Consider the following 20,226-nt stretch of genomic DNA (forward strand, 5'->3'; position numbering starts at 1 on the left):
TTTCCCCGCCTGGGACGCGACGGGCCTCGGTTCGGTAACAAAGCTGGGGTATTATTGGGCGTACCTATGCACGCGTCAACCTAGACTATTTTTGTAAAACTCTGAAGAGGTGATTTACGGATATCAGCTTGAGACGCCAATTGTGTGATGGAAGTGATGCAGCGACGTTGTACAGCCGCTTACGCGTGAATGGGTTGCTGACGATACTGATTAGGACATGTTCGCGTTTAACCTCGGCACGTTTCTATTGCACGTCATCACGGGCGTTACGTCCATGACTAAGGCACGCAGACAATAATAAAGAGAAGTCAATTTGACATTGTTAGCTAAGATGACTGCAAATACTCTCAGTTGAGTTGTAGTTTTACATACATAACGACACGCCACTCAGATTGAGTAATATTCATAATTAATGATTCATATATTGCAGGGACTGAAAATATACCTTTCTCTTCATGGGAGTGGATAAATACATCTATCATACATCTACTCTTGCTAACCCTCGAAGACTCCATGATTTAGCTCAACGCCAAAGTCCTTGGCCATAACGCGCATGTGCGCTTCGATATCGTCTTCCATACCTCCACCAACGCCAACCAGTTGCTTGAGCTTACTCCAGAAGAACACCGCATCGCTAAGTGCCAGTACGCACCGGAACCGCAGATGGTTGACCCAATTCTTCCATCTCTGGCTCACGCTAAGGTCCCTGGATTCAATCAACGCTCTACTAGCCCACAATCCGGTGATCTTGATACGGTTAACAGGCGAACCAAGGAACTGATTGTTACCCTGTACGATACGCAAGTTGCGGCCGATGAACAAGAGCTCACGAGGGAATTTTGCATCGTCGCCGAGAATGAGTTTGATGGCGTCGCGACCTTTGGCTTGCATTTCGAAGGCGCGTTCAGCCTGATCTTTGCCTTTTCTCTCGGATTTGAGGACCTCTGCTACGCTTTTGTCACCACCTTGGTATGGGCGCATGAGCGTTGCTGATGCGAAGATGTCAGCGTGCTTGACGCCCCAGCTGCTGACAATCTCCTCAATCTTAGCATTATCGAAGGCGAGGAGTGATTTCCAGAATTCCGAGTATTGAAGGCGGAACTTGGGGTCCATGCGAATGTACAGACCGTGATCGATGAGGACAACCTCAGGCTGTCCGTTAGGTAGGCGGCGAATGAAGATGTTTCCAGGGTGAGGATCGCAGTGTACCGCACCCCAGAGGAACATCTGTGCTGAGAAGAGGTCGACGATGGTGTTCATGGTAGTTTTCAGTGAAACACCGAGACCGCCTTTGCCATCGTTACCTCGCCATGAGTTACGGTCCGGCTTGAAGCATTCATACTGCGTGGCGTCCTCTGGGACATGTGTATCAACCTTGGCGTCCTTGGGGATAGGGGGAAGAAGGTTGCCACCAGCACCAGGGCTGCCTCTGCGCCATCCGCCTTTCCAGCTGTTTGTGATGCCTTCTTTGTCCCACAACCGCACTCCTTCAATCCATTCGGCAGTCATGACACGCTTGCTCGAAAGCTCGCGATATACTGCAGGAATGTAGACTCGACCATTGAGCCGCGGCTCTGCAGCCACAAGTCCCTTCATTTCTACGGCGTTGTCCGCTTCATTCTCGAAATCGGTTTCCAGCATCAGGCGCTCGGAGATGTATGGGACCAGGGTGTAGACAGGGATGCCAAACCACCAAGTGTAGACTTTGGAAACAACCTTGAAGGCCCACAGGTCCCATCCTACCTGCTGCGCAATCTCTCTCTTCTGGATCTTGATCGCTACCTCTCTTCCGTCTGCCAACCTTGCCCAGTGGACTTGCGCAACACTTGCGCTAGCCCTTGCAGTCTTTTCCATTATACCTCGACCGTCTTGTCCCTCTCGTGTGAAGCTGACACCAAATACTTCCTCGGCGCTTTTGCCAAAGTCCTCTCTTATGACTTGCTCAACCTCCCACCATTCATTCTGCGGCGCGTCGTCAAACATTTGCTGGAACATCTTCTGGAACTGCGGCGGTAGTATTGCGCTTTGCATGGCAATCGCCTGCCCAATCTTCAGGTATAGTCCGCCATTGTACCGCAACAGATCGAATATTCTCTGTGCGTTCCTTGCATGGAGATCCTCGATGCTATTCGCCAGCGGTGGGTGCGCACGGAAGTTGATCTTGTAGTCTATGCCTATCAAAAGACCGGTCTTGAATGTGCGCAAACTACGTGTGATGGATGAAGCGTAGAATTGCCTGTCAGCCAGCCATCCCGCACCGAGCAGCGCAGAAACGACGGCAAGGCGGCGCACCCATTTTCGGCGAGTAAACGGAGGCTTGATTTTGCGCTGCCTCGGCTTTGGTAGATCTGCGGGATTGGGAGGGCGCAGAGGCTCCCATTGTTGTGTCTGCAGGCGGCGTACGATGGGTGCCTGGTAGAGTCGCGTGGGGGCCAAGGTTGACGTCAGCAGTCGTGATGTCGCATATTGGGCAGGTGCTCTTCGAAGAGCAGACAGGCCATGTATCATGGCTGTCGAAGGCAGGACGGAATCAGCACGAGAAAAGTGTGGTAGGACATGAGGACTACGTTGTGAGATTCAGTTATCTTTCGCGCAGTGTCGGACTTAAAGTCATGACGGCATTTTCAACGCCGCCCGAATAAACCGCTATTTCGTCCGTGCACAATAAGACATACCAACTTCATCTTCCGATCCAACCCGAACTTTTGACTCTCTGTGGATTGATAATCAATTGTCTGCGGCTTTGAAGTCATGTATGTTTTTCTTGGAGTCAAAAACTCTGTCTTCGCGTGATCGGTCATGAGGAGAGTTATACCCAGAACTGTCTCTTCGCCGAACACGGTGGATGACTATCCTGTGCCTGTTGATGAGAACATCCCCCTTCTTTAACCAAACTGTAGAACGTTCTGATTTGAGAAGCGGCGAACCGATTCGGATAAGGCACTGTCACACCATCTGGCGCTTGTTGACGTTACTTGAGGATGCAATCGAAAAGTGGCACTGGGGAGAAGGCCAATCTTCAAATGCTCCTCATGACTGGTCATCCTGTGGCACTTGACTTTTCTCTACAGCCTGGAGATCAACATTCCACCTCTTTGCCAGTTCCTCAACGACACCCATCCACTTCTTCACTAGGGGATGCTGATCCGATACCTCTCTGAATGTGGGATCTTCATCCTTCCCTACAACACCCCACTTCCATATTCCTTCCTCATCTACCCATTGGCGACCCAGCAACTCCTCGATTGCAAGCTCCTTGCGCGCAGATTCGTAGAATTCTGCTACTTCTTTGTGAACCTGCTCGTCATGGCCTCTCCATGCAGCAGTAAAACCTTGTAGGACTCCTAGTATGTAGCCCACCTTCAAACCCAGATTTGCGCCTAGGGAGTAGCCTTCATCGAAGCCTTCCTGTACGTATTGCCCCTTATTATTCGCTAGACCCTCGCGATATGCATCTGTGTCTAGCGCACGTTGACGGGATGGAAGGTCTGAGAGTATCTCATGGTTGTGTGCATGTGGGATGTTCGCAGCGAGAGTGGGTGACGCGGGCGCGGAACCGTAGATATCGTCGAGCGCATTCTCGTGCGGAGGCGTTGGAGGAGCATTTCCGGCAGCAAGTTGAGTTGGGCCCAAGGTGGGAGACACATCACCGAGTGCGTTCATAGTGGGCGTTTTTCCCTCCAGCGAGGATCGTGCAAGCTGTAAATTCCATGTTGTGAAATGTACCAGGTGGGGTCAAGAGCGAAGGTTTGGTGGAGACTAGCGTTGTCTTCGGCGGATGCGGAAGCTTGAACTTCTTTGAGCCCAGATCAGCAGTCTTTTACTACCATGAATGTTCGCATCGCTGGAAGTTGTCAGCTAGCATGAGTGAACAGTATTCCGGTAGATTCAGTCCGCTATGTCCAGCTTTGGGTGATGGTAACTCCGTTGACACGGACGGACGAATACTGGCACGGTCGTTTAAGCTGCATCCATCAGGCATTCACTCACTTTATCAAGGACAACCACCCTAAGTTTCAACAGCGATTCATTCATCTCACAGTTCTGCGCAAAACCAACTTTCTCGATTAACACGCCGTTACCATGGTTGCTATTGACGTTGTCCGCGCTCACAACGCATCGTTGAAGAGCCTACCGCCAAATCTAGTGGCAGTTTTTGTCGGAGGTACAAGTGGCATTGGCTTCTTCACAGCTCGAGAGGTAAGTCGCGATTACTTGAAGGCATGCAAAATATATACCGACTAGGTAACTCCTACCTCTACAGTTTGTCCGAAACACTACATCACCACATGTTTACTTGATTGGCCGCAATGCAACAGAGGCTGGAAAGATCATGGAAGAGCTCAGCTCCATCAACAGCTCATCCCAGATCAGCTTCGTCCAGAAGGACCTCTCACTATTGAAGAATGTGGACGAAGCATGCAGCGAGATTAAGAGCAAAGAAAAGCAAGTAAATGTACTGTTCATGACGTGTGGATACCTTACGGTGCAAGGAAGAAACGAGACATCCGAAGGTCTGGACAGGAAGATGGCTGTCCAGTACTACTCGCGGATGCGATTTATTTCTCAGCTCACGCCGCTGCTCGACAATGCCTCTGAAGCTAACAACCTCTCTCGCGTTGTTAATGTTCTGGATCCGCAGGCTGGCTTGAGGCTGGGCGGCCTTGACTACTCTGACCTCTCCCTGAGGCATAACTTTAGTCTCAAAAAGGTGCTGCTGCACGCGAGCGCCATGACAAACCTCTCCGTCACTCACTTGGCAAGTCAGAACCTTAAGACAAGCTACATCCACGAATACCCATCTGCTGTGGATACGGGCATAACGCGAGAACTATTCGGTCGCTTCAACAACGCTGTCACGTTCGTGCTAGGTGGTCTGTTTGGACGTCTCTTCTATGTTCCGCAGGTGGAAAGCGGCGAGAGACACCTGTTTGCTGCCACTGCACCGCGCTACGCCCCCAAGGCAGATGGCGCTCAGACAGAGGTTGTTGGAAGTGACGGAGTGAAGGGAAGTGGAGGCTATGTCCTGAACTGGAATGGGGACATCCTGGCAGATACTAAGAAAGCGCAGAAGCTGAGGGAAGAAGGGGGAATAGAGAAGGTTTGGGAACACACTCAAGAGGTCATGAGCAAGATCGCGGAGAGTGGTAGGTTTACTGGATAGAGTTTGGAGGCTTGCGCCTGACGTAGGATCGAGCGGGCCGGGAGAGCATCATCAATCCATGGGACAACTGAATCGCACTGTGTGGGGCATTATCGATAGGCGCACGTGTTGCGTGATGATGCTATCTACAGCTGAGACGTGTTGGTTGGACTATCATGAGGCGCAGCTTGTTGGCGTTGGCGCAGAAGCCAAAAATGGAAGAACCAGCACGCCCTCCTGTTCGTGTTTGATGGAAAAACAGAGTAGGATGACGCCAGAATTGTTTCTTTATATCTATTCTGTCTTTCTGCGACGCGGTATCGTGGGTGTCCCCAGAAGCGTTGTGTCGGATCAGAGATGGCGTTTATGCGCTCCTTGCCTACTAACAACACATGGCTTCAGCGTCCCCCAGCCCTCTGCACTGGGCACCGAGGCTTCATAAAATGAGGATTCCGGCTAGCGGGAACCCCTATTCATGTGCATAACGATCGCCAGGGACCGGCAACCCAGCTGCACGTCGCCGCCGAAGCGATAAGGATTGCACAAGACAAATCTGCCGCGTCGTGAAGAATGACTGGCTGCTGGATGCAAATTGGCGCGCTGCCGGTGGTTGTCTGGTCAGGCCAGATGTTTCGCATTGAGATTTCGGGCGCGCACCCCCGTCGGTGTCACCATCGCGGTTTCCCGCTGTGCGTCCAACGTCGAGAAGCGACGGCCAATGGCACGGCTGCTTGCAGCCTTGCTCCTTCCGAGACGCGTCACGCCGATGTTGACGTCTGTGGTGTTGCTTCTTGTGGTGGCTGGTCTTCACCACTCCTCCACCTCACCCTCCTTGCGCGATTAAACTACCGGCGATTTACTTTTGTCGAGAATCCGGGGGTGCCATTGCGCCGTATCGTTCCTGCAGTAGTGTCTCGGGCCAAAAGGTTAGTCGAAGCCTCTGACTAGACCCTGGGCCTTTCCCCCGCCCGCGCCATCGAGATGCGCGTTTGAGCAGGTGCTGCCCTTGCGACCCCCGCCGGCAGCTCCTCCTTCAATTTCACTTGCACTAGGACGCTGCGAGGTCCGAATTGCTGTGCCGTGCGCAGGATAGCCCGACCCAGCAAGACTGTCCACTACGCTGCTGCAGTCCTCCATTGCTAAGATTACACGCGCGAAGTCGCAGCCACTGATATTAAGAGCCCTTCCGCCGCCCACCATGGCCACCACCATCGACGACCGGTCCCCTAATCCACCTAATACCTTGGCCCACCAAGACGGCTCTCCTGATCCCTCTGGCCGCCCATCAGTAGCCCAGTCCACCAACTCTGACCAAGCAGGACCGCGCAGATCCAGCTTCAACTTTCTGCGCCGAACCAGCGGGAAAAGCTCATCCGAAGTTCGCGGTAATAGCAGTAATCGAAGCACTTCAATCGGCAAGATGAGCAAGAAGCAGAAGCAACTCGCCCAGGAGGAGGCTCTTCGCAAGCAGCGCGAAGCTACCATGCTGCCCAAGCAGCCGCCGCGCCTGCCTTCTCACTCGGCCCTTCCCCAAATTGCCACGTTTGGAGGTGAAGATGCTCGTCCAGACTCCATTGCCATTGTCTCCAACAAAGCTGGCACCTACAACCCCAGCGCCCACAACTTCAGCCGACCCTCAACCGACACCTACAGGATGGCGCCTATCCCCAGCTCCAGCCCTGCTGTGGCGCCGCCCGTGCCTGGTTCCTCGCAATCCAACTACATGGACTACGATCCTTACCCGAGAACTGAGAGTATGACCAACCGTGGTCGCTACAGCTATGCCAGCAGCCAGATCAGCACCGTCAACAGCCCCCGCCGTGTGAGGAGGAGGAAGGACCCCACGCCTTTCAAGTAGGTTCCACATCGCACCCTTCGACGTCAGCGCTAACAATTACATAGCATCCTTGTCATTGGTACCAAGGGCTGCGGAAAGTCATCGTTCATTGAGTTCCTCCGCACTGCGCTTGCACTTCCGGCTCGAAAGCGCCCACATACGCCCTCCCCACCCGCTACAGCCGTGGGTGGTGACGACTCACCTTTCACGTCAGAGTTCCTCGAGACTGAAGTAGACGGTGAGAGAGTCGGCGTCACGCTCTGGGACTCCGAGGGCTTGGAGAAGAACATTGTCGATTTCCAACTACCCATCATCACCTCTTTCCTCGAGTCCAAGTTTGAAGACACATTTAGCGAGGAACAAAAGGTTGTACGCGCTCCTGGCGTCAAGGATACACACATTCACTGCGTCTTCCTCGTCCTGGATCCGATTCGCTTGGACCAGAACATAGCCGAGGCCCGCAAGAAGTCTAACGTCGTTAATGCTGGCAGTGCCATCTTCGGTGGTCTAGATGAGCGCCTAGATCTCAACATACTTCGCGAGCTGCAAACCAGAACGACTGTAATTCCAGTCATCAGCAAGGCAGACACAATCACCGGCGCACACATGCGCTACCTCAAGAAGACAGTCTGGGACACTATCAAACGCGCAAAGTTGGACCCCTTGGAGGCCCTGAACCTAGACCTAGGTGACGATGACGAAGATCCCGACCGACTGGATGAGCGTGATGAGGACGAATACGAGCAGTCGTCTGAGGGCGAAGGTAAATCCGAGGTACTTAACAAGATCCTCGAGCGATCTTCCTCCGAAGCTGCGCGCTCGATTGCTTCATCTGGTTCTTCCACTAGGTCGCACTCACCTCCGACCTCGCCCCCGAGCGCCAGGAAAGGTCACAGCCGCAAACCTTCAGCTATGTCCGCCTCTATTCACAGCGAAAATGCCGAGACTCCGTTCTTGCCTCTTAGCATCATCTCGCCAGATCCTTATGACCCTGAGGTTGTCGGTCGTAGATTCCCATGGGGCTTTGCCGACCCTTACAACCCGGAGCACTGCGACTTCGTCAAGCTCAGGGAGAGTGTCTTCAGTGATTGGCGCTCCGAACTCCGCGAGGCTTCCCGTGAGCAATGGTATGAGGGCTGGAGGACCACCCGTCTGGAGAAGAGCAAGCGACGAGTCGCGACTTCAGATGGACCAGCAACCAGGGGGCTCTCCGTTCCGGCGACGAATGGTCGGGCCGTCAGTGCTGGCGGCGGCCAGTATCGCCCATATCGCCCCAACGAGTTCTAGGTGCCTCGATCCTAACACTCACGCCTCTTGCCAGTCCGGCATCATCATCGAGTCAAACCAACTACGGACAACATTCACTCCACAACGAGGCCATATGACGTTCATCCAGCGAAGCATCTTTTGATTCTTCCACATTCAGCACAACTCAAGCGGTATATGTGTACACTTGGAGGTCTCGATACCTTTTCCTATATCAGTCTGCATCTGGAAGTTTGTGTTTTTATCTGATTTTGAAATTGCGCATACCCTTTTTCGTATTGTTTAGTACCATTCTAGAGTCACGCCGTTCCGACACTGTTCATTCTGTTCAACAAGGATCCGGGTGGTCGATGTCTTTTACGCTGAGCGTAGTAGGAGCAATGCGGGATCAGCTTCAAACCTGTTTATTTAGCGAATGATTAAGATATCAGTGGAGGATTGGTAGCAAACAGATCGTAGGGGTTGAGGGGATTCGACAGAAAAATTGTATCTTATGAAACACTCGTCCTGCTTCACGAACTGTGGCTGTTAAACCTAGTATCGATCAATCTGAGCGCGCAGGGGAGAGACGTGCCGAATACCAAATTCTTGGGTTCGATGCAAAAAGCAAAGTGATTAGCGCAAAGTTTCCAGAAACATGGTCGGGATTACTCGTGGTGTTTAGGGCCGAGATACCAGTTGCCAGGTCCACTCTGACATCTCAACCAACCAATCGCCTGTTCGTACCTCGCATCGTGCATCCTGTCTTGCGCGCGGCGACCATCCTCCTGCTCCCAACGTTCGTCATTAACAACGAGACCTTCTGCATTTGCAATGGTTGCCGGTATCGCACCTTGAGCGATTTAGATATAAGACATGCGATATGCTGTCTTTTCCATTTTGTCAGCGTTTGTTTTGACCTGCACCTTCTTCACGCTCTTCCATCTCCTACCTTACGACATTGAGATGGCTTTCTCACGCAACTATGTGCCGCTACTCGTTGCTTCCATAGCCACTACAGCGGTGGCCCAAAATGTTTCAAAGGTAGATTTAGGCTGGTATGCGCCCAAGAAAAGCTGGATCAACGATATTGGCCAAGTCTTGAATGGCACAGGGACCAACAGATTTGTGTTCAACAGCTCGCAGCTACCAGCTGGTGTGGAGTACGGAACGTACAATTGGTGTAACATGCCGCATGTGAGGAAAGAAGAGTATGTCAAGGTCGATGATGAGTTCGAGTTGGTGTATGTGGAGGTGTAAGTGTCAATGTCATTCTCTTCAAGTTGAACTGGGAGCTTACAGTTGGCGTAGTATCCATCGCCATCACAAGCGCACACCTTATGCCTCCAATACCTTTCCCAAAGAGGCTTATCCCTGGGATTGCAATGACCAAGGTCTCTTCTACTATGGCGAGCCTCTAAATCCCGCTGGTAACACTTCTGCGTCAACATATTGGAGTGTCTATACCAATCCTGTTAACCCCTTTGCTGTGGCCGGTTTCAACGGATCGTGCCAGTTTCCGCAAATTACCCGTGAAGGCCTCGATGACTCCTTGCAACACGGCAAAGATCTCTACGGCGTATACCACGACATGCTCGGCTTTCTACCAGACGCCATCAACGAAAAGACAACATGGCGCGTCTCAAATAACGTCATCACTAGCCAAGTCGCCGGAATGTTGATTGAGGGCATGTACAACTCCAAAGACAACGTACTGCTGCACGTTCAACCCTCCACCATCGACTCCCTAGCCCCGTCGTACTCTTGTCCAGCAGCCTCTTCTCTTTACAGCTCCTACGGTGTCGGCAGCACAGCTTCAAACTGGACTGCGCACCTCAAGGCCACAGCACCACTCTTCGCTTCTCTCGACGCCATAAGCGGTGTTGCTACCGACTCTTCAGAATGGCATAATTGGTTCGACCACTACTACGACAATCTCTCCGCTCGTCAATGCCACGCCAAACCTTTACCCTGCAACATCACCAACCCAGGTCTTTGCGTCACTCAAGAACAAGCCGATACTGTTTATCGTCTTGGTCAGTACGAGTATTCGTTCATTTATCGCGATTCTCCGCTTTCTCTACAAGCAGCTGCAGCTTCTTACGGCGTTTTCATGGCCGAGGTTGTAGAGAATATGCGCGCTGTTCTTGCAGGCAAAGACTCCGTCGTATATCGGCATAATGTTGCGCATGACGGATCGTTGGCGCGCTTACTTAGTTTCTTGCAGGTTGAAACTATGGTTTGGGTGGGTATGGGTTCCGAGGTTGTGTTTGAGGTCTACCAGAAGGAAGGCAAAGCGTATCTGCGTATACTTTGGGGTGGACAGGTTTTGAAGAGTTCAAATCCAAGTTTAGGGGAAATTGATATGATTGATCTGGATGTTTTCCTGGGGTATGTAGATGGACTGGTAGGGAGGAGAGCGGACAAGGTTGTTGAGAATTGTGCGGAGTAGATGATTACCAAGCATACGACTCAGAGATAATAGAGTTCTGGATGAGGTTCTTGATACCGGTGTTCAATACTATGACTTCATCCGTAGCATGTACTTGAAAGACGCGTGTAATTTCTAGCGATTCCAATCCAATCATCGAGAGAGCAAATGTCAGCTAGACGCTTTCTCAACTACTTTCGAGCGAGGCTTACTAAACATCAAGAAAGGTCTCGACTGAGATTGTAAGCTAAACATTTGTTAGGATGCGCATGCAAAGTAAGCATGCTAAGCATGCTGTCAGCGTTCCTTCGCGACTACCTCGCCAATCAAAACGAAACGATTAGACCAGCCACCTCAGTACCTCAACGCTTCTAGGCAAAAGTCCTGATGAGGTTCCTGCCGAAAGCCGAGATTTGGAATGAGAGTGTTGTAAATCAGGTTCAGATTGCGCATGAATACGTGCTTACTACCAAGTGTTTGCGCTGATGTTTGGGTATATAGTAAAGCAAGAACCACTTCACTGTAGACAGTATACTTCCGAGGTTATTTGACTGTTTGACTCTACACTATTTTCAGTTGCTTCTACGATTTTACACAACGACAAGAAAGATTCCCGAGAATATACTACATTGTTGGTGAATCATGCCACTTTCTACAAATCCGGAGGTAGTAGAGACGAGCAATGGTCTTGTGAGCACTCTTCGGGGTATGGCTGGCAACGCGCCGCACAGCTTCAGACCTGGTATGTTGTTTTTACCTTACCTCCTCCTTGCTTGATCCTTTCTCGGGTCCCTCAGTTATGCATGCATATAATTACCATCGGTTCTCCACTCCGAACATTAGCAGCTGATATACTACAGCCCATGCGAAAGGACATCTCTTGACCGGAACCTTCACACCCAGCACCACAGCCCCATCCCTTACAACAGCACCGCACTTCAACAACTCTTCCACACCGATAACCGTGCGCTTCTCTTCCTCCACCGGCTTTCCCAAGATTGCAGACACAGACCCCAATGCCAATCCGCGAGGCATCGCAGTTCGATTTCACCTGCCTCCTAAGGAAGACGGAACTCGGCAGCATACCGATATCGTTGCTCACTCGACACCATACTTCCCTACACGTACTGGTGCTGAGTTCCTGGAGTTTTTAAAGGCGGCAACAGGGCAGAACGCAGGAGAGGCAGTGCCCGAGTTTCTGGGCCGCCATCCGGAGACGGCAAGGTTTTTACAAGCGGCGAAGCCTAGTCCTGAGAGTTTCGCGACAGAGAAGTTCTTTGGTGTAAATGCCTTCAGGCTGGTTAAAGAGGGCAATGCTACCGTAGTCAGGTACAGAATTGTACCCGTTACTGGGGAGAAGCATCTCGACATTGAGGCGTTGAAGGAGAAATCCGACACTTATCTTTTCGATGAGTTAACTCCACGTCTGCAGTCTGGATCTATTGGATTCAAGCTACTGGCTCAGGTTGCGGATGAGGGTGACGTAACTGACAATGCGACTGAGATCTGGCCTGAGGAGAGGAAAATTATCGAACTGGGTGAGATTCAGATCGAAAAAATCAAGGACGACGAGGAGAGCGCGAAGGAGCAGAAGAGTATCATCTTTGATCCTATCCCGCGAGTAGAGGGAGTAGAGCCAAGTGATGATCCGTTGTTGGAGGTACGCGCCAGCGTTTATCTGATATCTGGAAAGCAAAGAAGAGCTGCGGAGGAGCCGGAGAAGGCGGATAGCGTGGTCGCAACGGATGCTGCAGTGGCTGCAACATAATAGCCGGTTCTGCATGCTGTCTAGAGGGATGGATGAGAGATTTCGATGTCTTTCATTTCCTGCATAAAATACACTGTTTGTACGATCGCAGTCATATCATCTTGTGCTTAAAATTGATGGCAGAGCCACTGTTTGTAGCGAAGTTGAAAGCAGGGTTTGTTTTCCCCTTGTTTGATGGTTCGAAAGATCAATGTACCGCTCCACATCCACTCTCTGTTTCGCTAATAGCGACAATGAAGGTAATAACCACAGGCTATATTGCGACTGACCAACCGTACAATTTTAGAACTCGGGATAGTTCCATTACCTATGTTCTGGTAATCATAGCAGTGTCTTTTGAGTTCTGGAATCCTGAATCGGCGGTGGCGTAATATGTAAGGGTGCAGCCATCGCCGCAGTAACAAAGGCGGAGCCGCTGTAGCTGAGCAACCAATTCTGCACTCAACGTTAGGGCTGAGCGATCCTGGTGCAAAGGCGTGTATCATCCCATTTTAAAGTCTCTTGCCGGATTTTGCCAAGTCGAGAGCCCTTGGCGATATAGCGTGTGACTGACATCTCGGATAAGTCTGGGGTAGCTTGGAGTTGAGTGGCAGCAAAGAATGATTACGCCATCAATCGCTGAGAGTTCATGGTCATCGCATCTCACGAACAGCATCGCGATGTTCAGGCTGTATCATGATTGAGAATTATATGAGGTTTACACATTGTCCTTTGTCCTCTTACCTTTCCAAAAAGAGGCTTGAGAACTCCACCACGCATTCGTAGTAAGCTTCGGAAGAAGAATGCCATTCGCCTGGAGGTCTTGGATGGGTGTGTGATGGCGTATCATGATAGGGTTTGATAGGCGAATGCTTTCTTCATTATCCAGAAATATCGCTCTCGGCCTAGTAACAGGTGTTGCGTGACCAGATGACTGCGCATAGCGGTTGGTGGTCTGTGATGCGCTCTATGATTGGCATACTCAGTAAGCGCTTTGCAGACGCTACAGCTACTCAACTTTCACCAGTATTCGAAAGTCCTGGCGACATGCTCTGATTGATATCACGAAGAATTTCAGCTACGGGCTGATTGGAAGAGGGCTCTTGCGGGATTGTACATTGTCGATACAGTAGCGGGAACGATGATTGTGATGCGATGTGACGCGATACGCCATAGTCTTACATTCCCTAGCTACCCATGACGCCCGGATTCAGTTAGTACGCTTCAGAAATCCTTTGTTCAACGATAGTGATGTGCAGGTGAAATCAGAGGACGGGACGTGCGTCGAAGGAGCTGCCAAATGGGATCAAAGTGGAGCTGCGGGGAAAGATGACATGGTATCTTGGCATCTCCCACGTCGAGCTCTTGACAACGCCGCCTTCCAGATCACAGACCCTATTGGCAAATTCCTCTATGTCATGGATCATCCGTCGGTATCAGCTTTGGGGGTGGCAGTTTGCCTGTACGCCATTTCCCTGGGCTCTCCATCTGTGGACGCCAGTACATCGATGCTGTTGCCAAAAGTAGTTGTCGCTTGCTGCAAACACCGTTCTTTACAAACACGGCCGTGCCAGTCAGGCATGTACTGGAGTATCTAAGGTAGGATAACAGTGGATGCCTGTGCCTTTCCAATTTACCTTGCGCTACTTCTGATTGAATATTTTTCAAACACGCACAGTGTATCAACACGCTACTGTTGTGCACAACACCCCATTTGTGTGAAGACATTCTCACGAACCATCCCAGTGGTCCAATCTTTTCCGCATCTTTCTCCTCCCTCTTCAGGCTTTGTACGACGTAATACGTAAAGGTTTCGTGTCCTTTGCTAAGCGCGTTGTACGCCGATTTACCAAGCGTCCTACATTGTTACAGGCGGAGAAGCCCACCTTCTAGACTACGCTCATAGTCTGAGTTGCATGGATCCCGCGACCCTGCGTTGTTCACACAAATATTTTCCACGATTGGAGGTCATTCAAATCCCTCAAGACCTGCATTACCCCACAAGGCATCGCGGCTACTTTCGCGCCATACGACTTATCCCTGTTGGTCCTTATTTCGACTATGCCGGTTGTTTGCAGTCTTGAATCCCGATGCCATTGAAGCGGTAAGAGACATCAAATAAATTCTAAACACAAGGACGAGCATTCGGTCAGGACAAGCAGTCACTCTTAGTATTACCATCGCCATCGTAAAAGGTCAAGTCCCTCTGATCTCAGCGCATTACCTACTCCCTCCCGAGCAAAGTTACGCCTATGTAAAGGACTCGAAGTATGAATACTCCATTATCTCATAGCAGAGATAATGCTATCGTAATTGCCACACGAACAGCATCCGGGATTTCCGTCATTGGTTCAGCATTCATCATTAGCACCTTTATCTACTTCCCATTCTTCAGAAAACGTACGTCCTCCTACTTAACCAAAACTCAGGGGCTAATCATGCACAGCGATCAACCGTCTGGTTTTCTTCGCGACTTTCGGCAACATCTTGACCAACATAGCAACCTTGATGTCAAACGCAGTATTACCGAAGGGCTCAGAACCCCCATCCGGCCTATGCGAGCTTCAGGGACTACTCATCCAATGGTTCCTGGTCTCAGATTCTCTCTTCTGTTTATCGATGGCCACAAATGTATTTCTGGTGTTTTTCTACGGGTACGATGCTCAGCAGCTACGTCATCTAGAGAAATGGTATATCGCATGCAGTTATGGTGTTCCAGCAGTACCAGTCCTTGCATACTTCATCCTAGACAGGACTGGACATCAGGTCATTGGGTCGGCAACTCTTTGGTGCTGGGTAGCATCTGACGTTGAATGGATGCGCATCGCGTTCTTCTACGCTCCTGTCTGGTATGTTCTGCCCTCATCATGTTAAACATCACTAACATTCCCAGGGTTGTGATCACCGTGACCATCAGTATCTACATTGTTACCGGCTACCGCATTTGGAGAAAGAGGGTTGAACTGCGATCAGTTTCTCGCGGCTCGAATCAATTCCTACGAAGAGATTCATTGACTGCCCCTATACATGATGCTGCACGGGGTTCTTTGCTCGGCATGAACAACATTATGGTAACGACACAGATCAAATGCGATGTTCAGACGAACGATCCAATCTCCCGCGCGGTTTCCCCTGAGCTGAACCAAAACTCTATTAGTTCATTCGCAAGCAACCGGTTGCTTTCTAAGCCCAGCAGAATGGATGATTTGGCCACAGAATCATCATCAGCTTCTATTCCTATCTATACGCCTAGTGTCCAGATCGAGGACATCGAAGCCCAGCGAATTCTACATCAGGGCACAGCCGGAAGGAATGGGTATAGGGCAACAGTTGTTGCCGCAAGCCCCACAGCGGGCACGGCAACGGCCTCAACTACACTATGCAAATCTCGTCCTGCTACAAAGAGAACTGCTGAAGGCCACGCTGCAGCAATGGCATACTTTCAAGTGGCCTTCCTTATGTTTCTGGCCCTCTTTGTTGTCTGGCTGCCTAGCAGTATCAACCGCATGTACCAGTTCACGAAGAACCGCCCAAGCTTCGCTCTGAACGTCACCTCGGCAATCGTCTTACCTCTTCAAGGGGCCTGGAACGCCACGATATACATTTTCACCACCCGCAGGGAGTGTAGACAAGCTTGGAGTACGGTGATGTCGAAACTCAGTGGCAAGCCAAGGCCGGACCGAACATCACGAGGCACATATCGTAAGGGGGCGATGACGAGCTCACAGAACACCGGTGAATCTGCTATTGATGTTGCGTTAGACGATGTTACAAAACATAATGTCGATGTCCGTCACTCCGAGGTGTCAAACCATGATGCGATGGAGCCAGAAGCCCAACCTGATCGAAGGTCCCGGTGCGCCGTCAATTCTTCTCTACCTCGTGGTACTACTGTAGCACTACAATAGTGCAACAGTACTCGAATGTGTTCATGTTCGATCATTGATTTCTTGTACATTCGTTTTCATAGAGGTTTATTATTATCTTAGAAGTATCCACAGTTACCAACTGTGTGGTTCATGTCTGTTTTATAGCTTCCCATGCAGTAGTGGCTATTTGTCTTGATATATATGGCTATGTTGGTTACGATGTTCATAAATTTGGGAGGACTCCACCATGCGCGTTTTTACGTAGCAGTAGGCGCAAATTATCTCTTATCAATTAAAGTAAATACATAAAGCACCATGATGTCTTGAATCATCCAACGACCTCATCTCGATCTCTTACAATGCTATCCATACCCGTCCTCCTCGGCACGAGGATACTCCTCAGAATGCAGAGCTGCCCGTTATCTGGACAAATCTTCTCCCTGTTGAGCTGCTTATCAACTGGACCCGTCGGCCCACCAGTAAACTTCGCCTGCCCAAACAGCTTAACCTGTCTCTTATCACTCTCAGGATACTCTTGGTCACCCCACCTACCCTTGAAGTTCAGCCATGCAGTCGGTGCTTGACCATCGTATGCCGAGAAGGCGTTGTTGCCAGCATCAAACTTGTAAAAGCTAGCCGATAGCACCGGATCCCACATTACGCCTTTGTCAGTGTAGTCTTCTAGAACGCCACCAGGGAGGTTCAGATTAGGGATTGTGTGATCGTGGGTTCCAGAAATGGCGTAGTTCGCATGAGAGCCTTTCGCGGAGTAGGCAATAGGTCTGTCGCCAGACTTTTCGACGGTGTTGTAGCGAAAGGCTTGGCCGTTGGCGTGTTGAGAGTACCAGATTGCTTGGGGAGAGCCGTTTTGAAAACGGACCATGACATGCTCCCAGTCGCCTACGTGATTACCTAGAGGAGTCGTGTTAGAGTCGGTTGTAGTCTGGAAAACAAGGGGAAAATGTACCGAAGTTGAGCTGGCTCCATCCAAGTACGTTACCGCCATAGTTGTAGGCGTAGAAGTACATGTAGAAGGCATCCACATTGCCGTCTCCTTTGTCGTTCACAATGATAGCCGCGGTAGTTGCTCCTTCGGTCTTTCCTTGTCCGTTGGGTTTTGTGCCTTTGATCCATGTGGGATCCTTCGTCACATCATCGTTTGATGTGAGCCAGACGTCGCTGCCCATTTGGTCAAGGTTGGATGTAGTCAAAGGTTTTGAAGGGCCAGGAACTTCATTGAAGTTTACGCGGGGAGTCGTGTTATCCAGGAATGTTTGTATATCGGTAGGAAAATAGGTATCCTCTGAGTGAAGGTAGACGATTGGCGCTGAATATGTATTAGTTAGTCCTGCTACACAGCATTTGACAAATCAAGGGTGTTGGGGTATCAAGATTGCTTACCGTATTTGAGTACATAATCTGGGACACTATTTGGTGTCTGCCTCTCCTGCAATGTAAGTGGCGCGCAGTTGGCCATAGGCACAACCACCATAGTCAAAGCAACGAGCGATCTGAAAGCCATCGTGCCGACTTTTGAGTGTATGGCGAGGGTAGTAGATGCAAACAGAATCAGTGTCGGATTGCGCATAGAAGTCGTCTTATGTACTAATGATTTCTTATACCAACGCCTACACCCAGCTGACTACCAACTCACCTCTCTCAGCTGCCACCAAACGAACCATTTACCCACCCATTCTCCTTCCCCATCAGTCGCATCCTAGCGACATTTCGTCTGTGCATGGCAGACATACCCTCACTAATTCGCCTATATACCCGAATGGTAATCAGCTGCCCCTGCCAATAGTCGGGAAAGCCGGCACACGTGCGAACATGTTTGATGGGTGACCAAAAGGAACGTTCGAATTAGTTGGAGTTGACAGCGGATGTGGCTTGGATGATTGGTTGTCGGGCGCTAGGGCCCTGATAGCGAGCCGGTCGTGGCGATCCGCGTGGCAGGGATGCACTGAGTTGATAGGGTGAAGGCTAAAGTGATCTGCTTCTGAAACATGATGTTCAGGTGTCGAGGCCATTACTGGTGAGCATGCAAGTGCGATAAGTTGCGATGGCGAGACTGATGCAGGAGTGGTGAGGGGTGCTGCATAGGATTGCTCGTAGCACTTGGCTGAACATGCAGACGAAGGTCCTGTCCAAAACCATTCTCATATCTTACACCCGGCTCCTAGAATACAAAGGTTCGCGCGTACTTGCGATCCATCTCAGCGTACTCCTCCTTGAGCATCTTACTTCTGAGCTTGTTCAACCGAAGTATCACACCCTCTTCTTCACCCTCCAAGTCTTCTACTTTCTCATCCAAGTCCTTCGTGCCCTTGACCTTCCACACTAGTCCCTGCAGACCCCCGCTCTTCGCGTGATCGCGTTTATCGCGTGCCTCAGCAGCTAGGTATGTCATGATCTTCCCCCATGACTCAAGACCAACTTCTTCGCACTTTTCGCACTTCTTGCGGAGGTCGTCGTTTGCACGTATAGGTTCAAGGGATTGCGCAAGCTTGGAAGTGGAAACAGCGTCACGCACCCAAGAGAGTCCTTGTTGGCGCTGGCCAGATGAGCTGCCAGCTGTCGCGAAAAGGATCTCGCCTATGTAGTTCTTCAAGGCAGCCTCTTCGCAACGATCGCTTTCCTTCCGGAGAAGTGGTTCGTCACCAGAAGCTGGCACATCTGGGTAGTCGGGTTCGCGCAGCAAGCTGAATAGAGTGCCGGCAAGTGTGTTGTCTTTCTTAGACTGTGCCAGAGGGACACGCTCCTCCTCTGCTTCGATGCGAGCACGAAGCAAGGATATGAATATCGGAAGCGCAGATGTGACTCTTCGTTGCTCTGCTAAGAATGTGGCCAAGTTCGTTGCGGCATAGACAATGTTTGGTGTTATTGCTTCTCTCGGCGCTGTGGATGAAAGAATGCCACTGTCGCGATCGACGACCGCCGACGGCTCAGATGTCGGCAGACCTGCAATGGCGATGTCGAGTGCCCACCTATACATCTCCTCCGCAGAATCTGGAAGCTTTCTGAAGCTGAGCCAGTCTGCGTAGCTTAATGCAGCTGATAGCCGTTGGTATGTGGTGAAGCCCTTCGAGGTGATTATCTTGAGGTAAAACGTCTCTGGCGCTTCCGCTGCAGGTGTGCGATGCTCCTCATCTGGTGGCTCGGGCATACCAGGGAGAACAGCCTTCGGTCGTGGATTCGAGGGTGATTGAATGAACTCTGGTGCCCATACATTTCTCCTCCACTTGTCCGTTACCCATCCGTCTAGTCTTTCCGCGGCATTGCCCATGCCCATTAGGACTTCATAGTACCCTTGCCGCCACTCCTCGCTTTTTGCTGTCAAGTCGAAGCCTGCCTTGCCTAGGCCGGGCACCAGTATCCCTCCTTCCTCCTGATCCATCAAGCCCGCTCCATCCTTATCCGGGTTCTCTAGTCGATTCAGCGCATATTCCAGCTCTGAGTAAACCCGCGCCCAGTTGGGGAATCCCTCTTCCTCGTTGTTCTCAGGCACCTGCCACCACTTTCCTCTCCTGAACCTGAACCTCGTGATGAGGCTCCACTCATGGGGCGACGGAAAGGCCCGCTCTTGTTGCTCGCTCAATATGCCCAGACTCGCAATACTGACGCATGATGAGAGCAGAAAGATGAGAATGCTGTACCGCACACTCAATTTTGCTGTCTCTTTTATGAATTTCTTGTGGTTTGCGCTAATGGAGAAGAGACGTTGTAGTTGGCCATTGGAAAGGTGCTGGCCGGAGGGGTACAAGAACGGTAGTTGAGGCCGCGGCGAGCCTTGGTGCGCGACGAGGAATTGGCGGGGGTGTTTGTACGAAAACTGGCGTGGACATGGACGGTCGGAGGAGCGTGTTGTCGGAGGCCTCAGTGAGCCCTGTGGAAGCTTTGTTCGATGCGCAGGTGGCCGCATTATGGCTTGCGGCCAAAATACTGTTGCTCAAG

At 50.9% G+C, this 20,226-nt stretch overlaps 9 protein-coding genes across 9 annotated transcripts; 5 read left to right on the forward strand and 4 right to left on the reverse strand.

The window, feature by feature from the left end:
- Positions 1 to 495: 495 nt before the first annotated feature.
- Positions 496 to 2,508, reverse strand: AA0111_g6827 (hypothetical protein; the record flags this gene model as incomplete). Its single annotated transcript, XM_028653092.1, has 1 exon — positions 496 to 2,508. One exon carries the CDS (start codon positions 2,506 to 2,508, stop codon positions 496 to 498), a length of 2,013 nt encoding a protein of 670 aa, XP_028505287.1.
- A 522-nt stretch (positions 2,509 to 3,030) lies between these two features.
- Positions 3,031 to 3,663, reverse strand: AA0111_g6828 (Uncharacterized protein; the record flags this gene model as incomplete). The annotated part of the gene is made up of 1 exon (XM_028653093.1): positions 3,031 to 3,663. The coding sequence occupies one exon, from the start codon at positions 3,661 to 3,663 to the stop codon at positions 3,031 to 3,033; it is 633 nt and encodes a 210-aa protein (XP_028505294.1).
- Positions 3,664 to 4,083: 420 nt separating this feature from the next.
- AA0111_g6829 (hypothetical protein) lies at positions 4,084 to 5,164 on the forward strand (the record flags this gene model as incomplete). The annotated part of the gene is made up of 2 exons (XM_028653094.1): positions 4,084 to 4,200; positions 4,265 to 5,164. The coding sequence occupies 2 exons, from the start codon at positions 4,084 to 4,086 to the stop codon at positions 5,162 to 5,164; spliced, it is 1,017 nt and encodes a 338-aa protein (XP_028505295.1).
- Positions 5,165 to 6,341: 1,177 nt separating this feature from the next.
- Positions 6,342 to 8,267, forward strand: AA0111_g6830 (hypothetical protein; the record flags this gene model as incomplete). The annotated part of the gene is made up of 2 exons (XM_028653096.1): positions 6,342 to 6,997; positions 7,046 to 8,267. 2 exons carry the CDS (start codon positions 6,342 to 6,344, stop codon positions 8,265 to 8,267), a joined length of 1,878 nt encoding a protein of 625 aa, XP_028505284.1.
- Positions 8,268 to 9,101: 834 nt separating this feature from the next.
- AA0111_g6831 (hypothetical protein) lies at positions 9,102 to 10,677 on the forward strand (the record flags this gene model as incomplete). The annotated part of the gene is made up of 2 exons (XM_028653097.1): positions 9,102 to 9,481; positions 9,537 to 10,677. 2 exons carry the CDS (start codon positions 9,102 to 9,104, stop codon positions 10,675 to 10,677), a joined length of 1,521 nt encoding a protein of 506 aa, XP_028505437.1.
- A 621-nt stretch (positions 10,678 to 11,298) lies between these two features.
- Positions 11,299 to 12,424, forward strand: AA0111_g6832 (hypothetical protein; the record flags this gene model as incomplete). The annotated part of the gene is made up of 2 exons (XM_028653098.1): positions 11,299 to 11,398; positions 11,517 to 12,424. 2 exons carry the CDS (start codon positions 11,299 to 11,301, stop codon positions 12,422 to 12,424), a joined length of 1,008 nt encoding a protein of 335 aa, XP_028505439.1.
- A 2,249-nt stretch (positions 12,425 to 14,673) lies between these two features.
- AA0111_g6833 (hypothetical protein) lies at positions 14,674 to 16,311 on the forward strand (the record flags this gene model as incomplete). Its single annotated transcript, XM_028653099.1, has 3 exons — positions 14,674 to 14,803; positions 14,850 to 15,252; positions 15,297 to 16,311. The coding sequence occupies 3 exons, from the start codon at positions 14,674 to 14,676 to the stop codon at positions 16,309 to 16,311; spliced, it is 1,548 nt and encodes a 515-aa protein (XP_028505438.1).
- Positions 16,312 to 16,600: 289 nt separating this feature from the next.
- AA0111_g6834 (hypothetical protein) lies at positions 16,601 to 17,794 on the reverse strand (the record flags this gene model as incomplete). The annotated part of the gene is made up of 3 exons (XM_028653100.1): positions 16,601 to 17,184; positions 17,240 to 17,599; positions 17,674 to 17,794. The coding sequence occupies 3 exons, from the start codon at positions 17,792 to 17,794 to the stop codon at positions 16,601 to 16,603; spliced, it is 1,065 nt and encodes a 354-aa protein (XP_028505434.1).
- A 657-nt stretch (positions 17,795 to 18,451) lies between these two features.
- AA0111_g6835 (hypothetical protein) lies at positions 18,452 to 20,194 on the reverse strand (the record flags this gene model as incomplete). The annotated part of the gene is made up of 1 exon (XM_028653101.1): positions 18,452 to 20,194. One exon carries the CDS (start codon positions 20,192 to 20,194, stop codon positions 18,452 to 18,454), a length of 1,743 nt encoding a protein of 580 aa, XP_028505433.1.
- Positions 20,195 to 20,226: the final 32 nt, after the last annotated feature.

The sequence above is a fragment of the Alternaria arborescens genome, assembly GCF_004154835.1.
Source record: "Alternaria arborescens strain FERA 675 chromosome Unknown contig_15, whole genome shotgun sequence".
NCBI lineage: Eukaryota > Fungi > Ascomycota > Dothideomycetes > Pleosporales > Pleosporaceae > Alternaria > Alternaria arborescens.